A 9,532-nucleotide genomic window follows, 5' to 3' on the forward strand; every position below is an offset into this window, starting at 1 on the left:
CGGGAGCGGGAGAGAGGGAGAGGGGCGCCGGGAGGCGTCTCCCGGGACTCTCAGCCACCGCCGCTCGGGTGGCCAGCGCGTCGACCGGCCCAGCTCCGGCTTTCCCCGCCGCTCCCGGCGCGCCCGGCGGCGGCTCGGCGCCCGACCCCGGGGACGGCTGCTCGTGTCCGCCGGGCCGCCCGGTGCCCGTGACCACCCGGCGGCCGCTTTCGGTTCCGCGCCTTATAAGGCCTGACAGGGGGGTCACGTGCGTCCCGGGCCGCCCGCTGGGAGGAGGGGGCGGCGGGGGGGAGGGGCGGGAAGCGGGGAGGAAAAGGGGAGGGAGCCGGGGGCGGAGGAAGGAGCGAGGGGCGGATTCCGTGGCCGTGGGAGGCGGTGGCAGCGGCGGCGGGGAGCGGACCGCTCGGAGCTGGACCGAGGAGGAGGAGGAGGAGGAGGTGGAGGAGGAGGAAGGGACCGGCGCGGGGGCGGGAGAGCGCAGCGCGGCGGAAGCCGGAGACGGCGGGAGGGCCGGTGGCTGGCCCCGGGCAGGAGCCGGGGCGGCGGCGGCGGCGGCGGCCGAGAGGACCGCGGCGAGGGAAGCGCATCCAGCGGCCCCGGCGGCGGCGGCGGCGGGGGCCCGGGTCCCCGCGCCCGGGCGGCCGGCGGGCGCGGGCGGCGCGATGGAGCCGCAGCACGTGCACCCCGCGCCCGGCGCCCGCAGCCCGGCCTGGGAGGAACCGGTGGGTACAGCGCCCGCGCCCACCCCCTCCCACTTCTCCTCTGCTCCCCCCCGCCCGGGCCGGGTTCCGTTCAGGAAATGGCCCGGGATGAGGTCCCCAGCTGCTTCCCAGCCGGGGCAGCGCTTCCTCCGCCGCCCGGGCTCCTCCTCGCGCGCCGCCCCGAGCGCCTTTGTCCGGCCAGCCGAGGCTCTCCCCGAGGGGCCGCTGGCGAACCGCTGACGACGGCCCTCGGAGGACCGTTTCCGTTGCTTCATCGACTCCTCAACTTTTGACTCGATTTTAGAGCACGGGGGGCAGGAGGAGGGAGAGGAGAACGCCAGACTGTGGGGGCAGCGTGCGGGCTCGGAGGAGACCGCTCTTCCTTCCTGAGACCGCGCCCTGGCTGTCACCTGGGCGCGCAGGTTCCGAAGGACCGCGGCGGGCGCCGGCTGCTCGCGGCTGCAAGCCTGGAGCCACGCCTCCTGCTAGCCGCTCCGGCCCTGGGGGTTCCAGGGTTCCAGGGTTGTGCCCGGGATGAAGCGGGAAGCTAACCTCGATCTCACTGCACATGCCGCCCAGAGGTTGGGTAATTTTAGGGACCGAGAGGGGCGTGTGCGGGTGTTTTGTGTGTGTGAGGATAAGGAGGAGGAGACCGGGGGGCTTTGGATTTGTTCCCTCAAACTCCTCCAGCTTCCTTCTTTCTTTCAACTCAGACAGTCAGAACCATCTCACATCCCCCCAGGGATTCTACCCGGAATCCCCGTCTCACTCAGAGCCCTGTAACCCTCTGTGGGCTGCCTTTTCCCTGGCATCGAATTTTGGCTCTCCACGCCCTGCCTCGATGTTTGCTCCTCCGTCTTGGTTGAAATTCTTGAACCTATCTGGAAACCCTCGTCTGAAATTTCTGGCCTCACCCGTGTTCTGTTCAACGTGTTCGGATGCTCTTTTCCCAGGGACTCTGCGTGTCTGCTCAGGCTGGCCCCCTGCCTGTTAAGAGCGTCTAGGTCAGGTGCCAGGCTTGGTTCTCCTTATTCTTTGCTAGTATGTACATTCTCAGCTCCTTTGCCCAAATACATTTCTCTGCCTCTTGTTTCCCGACCTTTCAGAGGTGTCCTTGGACTCTGATCCATCTGTATCTGCAGCTGTCTCTGCTTTTGTAAATTTGAACATGTTGTTAGGTTGCCCATCTGCTCATACTTCTTCTATTGTGGTTATCACTGGGGATTAAATTGTTCTTGAAACTAAAAATAACAATCCGGTTTTGAAGTTTAAATCAAAGATCATGGAGAACTAAATTCATTGACCTGTTTTTGTTACTTTTTTCTTTTAAACTTTCCTATATGAAGTCCCTTTTGAACTCAGATGCTTTAAGCCAACACCAATCGCAGTGAAAAATACCTTGTTATATGTATTTACTTTAGGGGACCGATGGCAGAACTACTTCATACCTAGGGAAATAGAGAAAAAGTTTAATGTTGCTTTACTTTAAGTGACAAAAATGAAAATGCTCCTTTATTTGCCTTTAAAACTAGAGCCCTAACAGAAATGTGTGAATGAACCGTGACACTTTACCCAGACTGCAGAACTCTCCTTTAAAAATTGAGTTTATTTTCTTTAAACACTGAAGGCCTTTTTATTCACTCAACAGATATTTTATCTGGCATCTGCTGTATTCCAGGATTGTTGTATATAGCAGTTAATACAGACACAAATCCTTACATCCTCACAGAGGATACATTCTTAACAGAATGTCTTGTTTCATATATGTTAGGAGTTGACATTCAGATAGTTAAAAAAAAAATCTTCAGAGAGCTCACATATGTGGCACAAAGTGATACTTTGACAAAGTGATTTTATTTGAAAACCTGTGGTCATACGTGTATGACCACAAAGTCTAAGAATTCTCATTTAAATTCCTTAAAAAATAGTTACCCAAATTACTGAAAAGTGGCATATACAAGAAATGGGGAGATAAATTAGGGGGGAAAGAATGCTTAAATGTTAATTATTTCAGGGAGGAAATATCGGCTTAGTCTAAATATGTTTTGAAAGAACACAAAATTCATCAAAATCAGGGATTCTTGAACTTATCTTGGGTCAATGATCCCTTTAAGAATCTAACCAAAGCTATGGAGTCTCTCCCCACAATGTATCTATGCAATATGTATATAAAAATAATAATAAAATTTCAGGTGAATCAGAATTCCTGAAGCCCAATCTGTGGACCCTCAAAGACCTTGGGCTAAGGAGCATCTGCTTTGACTAGGAGTCCATTTTGCAGTTATTGAAAATCTGCTGTCTGATTAATACTTTACTATAAAAGTATACTCATTAAAAATGTTTATAATAAGAATATTTAATATTGAGTAGGAAATAGTCACATTACACTGACCCTGAATTACTCCTTATTGCGTATAATAGCATACCTATAAGGATTTACTCTCCTTGTTCTTTTTTGATGAAACCTAAATCATGGTGATATGATTCTACATGGAACCATTCAGACAGAAGAGTAAACGTAATCTCAGGAATTGATGCTGAATAACAGTAAAGAGAACAGAACTTCTGGCTTGCAATATACCCATGTCGAGCTGAGAGTCAGCTACTGGACTTCAAGACATTCTTTGTATTTGGAGATAAAATGAAGTTATTTAGTTAAGTGAGGGCATTTAAATAAACAGTTAGCCTTATCATTACTCCAGCTATGGCATCAGGCCTAAAAAGAAGATAAATGTTAGCATTCACGTTTCTGTGTATTTTCTTTAATGCTAGCTTTGGAATGTAATCAAATCAGTGGAAATAGAGGCATTACCTAAATTTCTAATCAATATGAAAATATTTTGGTGGTGGGAGGGAAGATATTTAGCCAAACAACCCTTACTCATAGATGATATCCTGGGGTGGGGGTGGGGAGATGGATAGCTTGAATTCCAGCCCAAACTCAGAAATTGTGGGCATATTTACAAAGCAGACCTCAGACAGTGATACTAGGATACTAGGGTACATTTTACTTACTAAAATTTGTTTTTATTTCCATGTGATTTTTTGTCTACTTGGCTCTGATGAAATGATTCAATAAACTAATGGAAAATTAGAAAGGGAAGAGTTTCAAAGGAAAAAGGGCCAGAATATAAATGAGAAGTTATAAGCATATTTGTGCATTAGGTCTAGATGACAAAAGGTTTTTGCCTTAGGTGCAGGGATAACCATAGGTACATGGAGTTGCTAGCATGATGAATCTAAAATCTTTTTTCACTCAGGTAACAACCAAGGAAATTTTAATGGAGTAAAGTTTTGAATGTTAAATTTCAAATATATAACAGATAGTATATTATGGAAGTAGTTATAAAGTTTGAATGAAAGCAGGCCTGTACTTATTCGCCTGCAGTGTTCTTTGCATGGTTGCCATTGATTAGGAGTATGAGTCCTAGAATGTCACTGTTTGAAAGTCCAACTTGGGTTCTTCAGAATATAAGTGTAGAGTTCTACATATTTGTGATATAGTGTTTAACATAAAAGCATAGACCATAAGGAATTTAAAAGTTGCAAATGGATATTAAACCTCTTTTTTTAAAGGTAATGGTCAATAATAAGAATATAATTTAAAATATCTATCAGTAAGAATATGCTAATATTCACAAAATTGGTATCACAATGAGAATTGGCTGTGATTTATACATCTTCAGTGTAATAATTTTTCTTTCTTTAAACGGGGCAGGAAGCCCTATAAAGTAGAAACCTGATTTAGTGGTAGCTTCTATTTCCATTTCATCCCGAAAGCAGTGTCTACGTGGCTTATGTCCAAGTTTTTAATAGTGTGTTTGTGATATGTTATGTGCCAAAGATTTCAAAGTAACAATAATAAAAGAAATATGTAAGACACATCTAAGAAATTATTTGAAAATCTAAAAACACCACGTAAGGAAAAAGTCAAGGGAATCTTGTAAATTGAAGAAATAATGTAATATACCACATATTTGAAATTTGTTTCAGTTGCCGTTCTGAGCTACATTAAAATGGTTGAAAGTATGGAACTCTTGACATTGCTATTATATTTTTAAGGGAAGTGAAGTACCTTGCAGGTATACCGTTATCCAGATTGGGTATTCATTCTGGAAACTTCTAGTTTACGGATAAGAACTGAGAAGAATCTAATGGATCGGGTACCTTCCATTAGGGATTACTTGAAACAATCTCCTCAGAAGAGGTGATTGAAGAAAACAGGGTTTTCATGAACTGCCTTTTGTGGGAAATGAAGTGACATTCCTTCATTTGCCTACACACTATTTTCACTCTGAGTGTTCTATGTGCTAGGTAAACTGTAGAGCAGGGATAATTTATTTAGCATGAGTAGGCTAAGACTGGCTATGCTTTCAAAGTCATAACCAAGTTTTAGAACTTGTTACAGGAGTCTTTGAAGAGCAGGTACAACTGAGGTTAAATTTTTATGGAGTAATAAATACCTTCACTTTGAGGCATTAATTGCCCAGCTCTTGCACATGAAACTCTTTTAGGGTATCTTTAAGCAATCAGTGTCTGCATCAGAATGAGAACTCTATTCAGCCCTCTTCAGATCACAGGATGGGCATGGGTGTTCAACAGTGCATTTCAGTTTAACCACTCCACCTGGACTTAGGAACATGGTACTATATAAAACTTGAAAGCCTAAAGTGTGAATACAAACATAATAATTGACAAACTAAATTTTGTTATGTGGTGTGCTAAAGTGAATAGAATATTAGCATCGTAATCATACAATTTTGACTTTGGTCCTAGCTCATGATTTTGGGTCTCACTTTCATTATAGGAGGAGTCTGAACTAGGTTTATTCTTTCAAAGTGCCCTTTGCTAGGTGTTCATGTCTATGCTGACAAACCATTGGACTCATCAGTGACCAAACAGGTTGGGCTAAAGGCCATTATTTTGATTATTTTTCTCTTAAAGAATTCCCTTCACAACAATATGTTCTGTGTAGATCTAGAATTACATATTTACAAAGCCATAACGGCTCTTAAAGTTTATTTTGCCCGGCTCCTTCCCTTCCTAAAGAAGACAGCAGAAGCTGGAGAAGTAGCTTCCATCAGTTTGTATTTCAAGGCAGCAATCTCCTGTCTCTGAAGATTCAAACCAGCACATTTTACATTTTAATCAGCAATGTGGATGTATAGAATTGGGATTGAATATTGTTTCTTATAACCCCTTAGAACTGTTAGTTTTGACAGAGCAATCAAATTATTGTTGAGAGTAAGATTGCAACTAAAAAGAAACAAAACAAAACTTCAATAGAATGCTAGTTTGGAGGACCCTTAAAGGTCATGTCAACTGAAAAAGTAGAAGGTCATAACTGAAAAAATACGAATGGGTACTGAAGGACATGAACACGCTGAAGAGATTCAGTGCTTTACTGAAGTGTGAAGAGTCCCTACAGCCTGGCGGGGACTTTCTGCCCTATTTAAAAATACAGCTAAGTTTAGAGTTCTCTGTGGATGACAAGAGGAATCTGTCATTTTAGTGTCTTCTCCCCCAAGCCCTCCCACACCAACAAAGGTTCTTTGACGCTGAGCGTGCACACCCGCCGCGAGGCTGCTATTCCCAAGTGCCCGCTTAGCCAGCTCGCTTGGGACGAGCTGTGAGCGGGTGGCGGCAGCCTGTTGATCCCATTTCCTCCGGCTCTGGTCCGGGTTAGGGAGTGGCTCTCCCAGGACCTCCAATGTTTTCGTGCTCGGGCACTGGTGTTCACATGGTTTCAGTGCATTGTTTGCTTCCAGGCAGTCTCGGTTAGCGCTTCAGTTTAGACATTTATTTTGCATTCTGTGGTCTTGGGCTGCGTGTACTCTCTTGTTTCTGCGCTCTCTCCACGCCCTTCCCAGTTTCCTGTTAGCCAAAGGGATCGCTCTTTCTGAACGAAAAGTTCTCAGAGCGGAGTGGAACCTCCCGGAAAATGCTCTTCTCTTCCGTGTGCGCCGGATGGAGGTGGGGGTGGGCCAGGAACTAAACACCGCGGTCGGGAGAGCTGAAAGGACCCGAACCCCGAGGCAGAGGCGGGAGAGGTATGGTTCATCGGAGATGCGCTGAGGGGTCGTGAGACGGGGGACAAGGGGCAGCGCCCATCCATCTGGGGGGCGGAAGGGACTTTTATTCAGCGGGAACTGTGCGGCGAGGCCCAAGGCTCTGGAGAGATTCTAGGTCTAGGGGGTGGCAGGGTGTACCCAAGGGAGTCGGGAGGAAGCTCTAGGTTCCCTTTCTACTCCAGGGGCCGTTCTTGCCCCGGTTGCCCGTGAGCCGAGGGAGGGAGCATAGCCACTGCCCGGCTTGCGGGGCTGGGCTGCGGAGGTTTCCTGTCCCTCCCCCGCCCCCCACTCCCGTCCATCCTGGGGACCCCAGGCCCCAGGGGGAAGTGGTAGTTTGCCCCTGTCCCTCTGTCACTCCCATTCTCTCTACCCGTGCAGGTCGTATTCTGGGTCAGGAACCCTGTAACATCCCGAGGCTGGGTGCGCAGGGATCCCAAGCGGGCCGGGGTCCGCGTCCCCTGTGCCCCACTGCGCTCGCCGCTCTGGCCGGAGCCGGGCGGAGGGGCCTGGAGGGCCGCTGCTGGGAAGGGGTCGGATCCCGCGCGCCCCTTCCCCTGCGGGGGCGGCTGGGGGAGCTGAAGATGGCGGCTGCAGCCCGGCGCGGGGCTCTGGGCCCGGCTCGGACCGAGCGCACCCACTGACCGCCGCCGCCGCCCCCGCCGGGCGGTGCTGTGTCCCCGCAGGAGTCGGAGAGGATGGCCGGGGCCGGCGGCCAGCACCACCCTCCGGGCGCCGCGGGAGGAGCGGCCGCCGCGGCCAGCGCCGCGGTCACTCCCGGCGCTGCCTCGGCGGGGCCCGGAGACGATTCCTCTGACAGCGAAGCGGAGCAAGAGGGACCCCAGAAACTGATCCGCAAAGTGTCCACCTCGGGGCAGATCCGGACCAAGGTGAGGCGGGCCTAAGGGCAGCGTGGAAGGCGGGCGGCTTCGGGGCGGGAAAGAGGAGCGAGGGCGCCTGGGGCGCTCGGAGCGCGCTGGCGATCCCGGGAACGTGGAGCACAAGGTGAGGGCGGGGCCTGGCCCGGGGGCGGGGCCGGCGGTGCTGGACCGCTGCGCGGCAGGAAGGGATTCCCGGCCCGGCGCGGGAGGCGGTCAGGGTGGGCTCCCGGGGAGCTCGGCGGCCGACTTGGAGGAGAAGGAAACCAGCGGCTCGGCGGGAGCGTGGGAAAATGCTGAAGCGCTCTTGAGAGTTCCCACTCAGGGAACTTAGAAGGACTGTTTTATTTTTTTGTCCTCCCTGCGTGCAGTGGTTGGGTGGAGTATGTGCCTTGCGCAGAGAGCCGAGTGCAGGCCGACCAGCCAAAGATGCAAGAAGCCCCCCACCTTCCCTTCCCGCGGGCAGCAGCTGTCTCCTCCCCAGGACCACTCCGAAAGGGTGGGTGGGGAGGTGACAGCAAACAGCCCCCTTACCTCCCGCAGAAGCCAAGGCGCGACGCCTGTGTAAATGATGCTGGCGGTTAAACATACCCTGCGAGACACATCAGCAAGCCGGGCTATTGAGTCGTGGGTTCCTGCTGAGTGCAGGGTTCAGATCTTACCAGCCATGGTTATCTTAATGAAGATTAACCTCTTTGTGTTATATGGACATTAGCAAGCTGTGTTACTCTTATTTATGTAGCAGGTGCTTTTGACCCCTGAGGGCTCAAAGTTGAGAGTTTTAAATAGATCTTGAGCATATACATAGGAAATGCTTACCACACTGAAGGATTATTCATATTTTTCAGTTTTCATCATACTTTAAAAATCATCATACTTTAAAAGTCTGTTATCACTGGGGTACTTTAATGAGTTATTTGAAGAGAACCAATGAAATTATTTGGTTTGTGTGCTCTCTTTAAAAATAAATTTGCAAAAGTTAATTCTGTAGTTAGTTTTATGAGAATTTGTGTTTTAAGGTCAGTGGACTCCTATATGAGAGTAGAACTTTTATTATATGTTTATGAAATCATGCTTTTATTAGCCTGCCTCCTTATTTTCTAAAATAAATACATGTAAGCACACGCAAGTGTTAACAAGATGCACTTAGCAAAGAGTCAAAGATTGCTTCGGTCATTTTTTTTTTTTTAACTGCCCATCCTGTAACTCATTTTAATAGTGACATTTCTTCATTTAATAGAATCTATGATAACTTAAGGATATGGGTTTAATATATTTTTAGAGGATAACGGCTAAACAAGATAGGGACTTTCTTTTTTTTTTTTTAATTTTTTTATTGTTATGTTAATCCCCATACATTACATCATTAGTTTTAGATATAGTGTTCCATGATTCATTGTTTGTGCATAACACCCAGTGCTCCATGCAGAACGTGCCCTCCTCAATACCCATCACCAGGCTAACCCATCCTCCCACCCCCCTCCCCTCTAGAACCCTCAGTTTGTTTTTCAGAGTCCATCCTCTCTCATGGTTCGTCTCCCCCTCCGATTTCCCCCCCTTCATTCTTCCCCTCCTGCTACATTCTTCTTCTTCTTTTTTTCTTTCTTAACATATATTGCATTATTTGTTTCAGAGGTACAGATCTGAGATTCAACAGTCTTGCACAATTCACAGCGCTTACCAGAGCACATACCCTCCCCAGTGTCCATCACCCAGTCACCCCATCCCTCCCACCCCACCCCCCACTCCAACAACCCTCAGTTTGTTTCCTGAGATTAAGAATTCCTCATATCAGTGAGGTCATATGATACATGTCTTTCTCTGTTTGACTTATTTCGCTCAGCATAATACCCTCCAGTTCCATCCACGTCGTTGCAAATGGCAA

The 9,532-nt window shown here is 48.5% G+C and overlaps 1 protein-coding gene across 4 annotated transcripts in view; it reads left to right on the forward strand.

Annotated features, from left to right (window-relative positions):
* The first annotated feature begins 804 nt into the window (after positions 1-804).
* Positions 805-9,532, forward strand: part of DGKH (diacylglycerol kinase eta) — a 169,146-nt gene continuing 160,418 nt past the window's right edge. For 2 of the 4 annotated variants that reach the window (XM_032402940.1, XM_032402943.1), the window contains exon 1: positions 806-7,659. In XM_032402940.1, coding sequence (XP_032258831.1) covers positions 7,468-7,659 — 192 coding nt within the window. In that variant the 5' untranslated portion in view covers positions 806-7,467. Of the gene's footprint in view, positions 7,660-9,532 lie in introns of all 4 variants that reach the window. The other 2 variants (XM_032402941.1, XM_032402942.1) reach the window with 2 other exon arrangements.

Source organism: Phoca vitulina, unplaced genomic scaffold, assembly GCF_004348235.1.
Source record: "Phoca vitulina isolate PV1807 unplaced genomic scaffold, GSC_HSeal_1.0 scaffold5, whole genome shotgun sequence".
In the NCBI taxonomy this organism is placed as follows: Eukaryota; Metazoa; Chordata; class Mammalia; order Carnivora; family Phocidae; genus Phoca; species Phoca vitulina.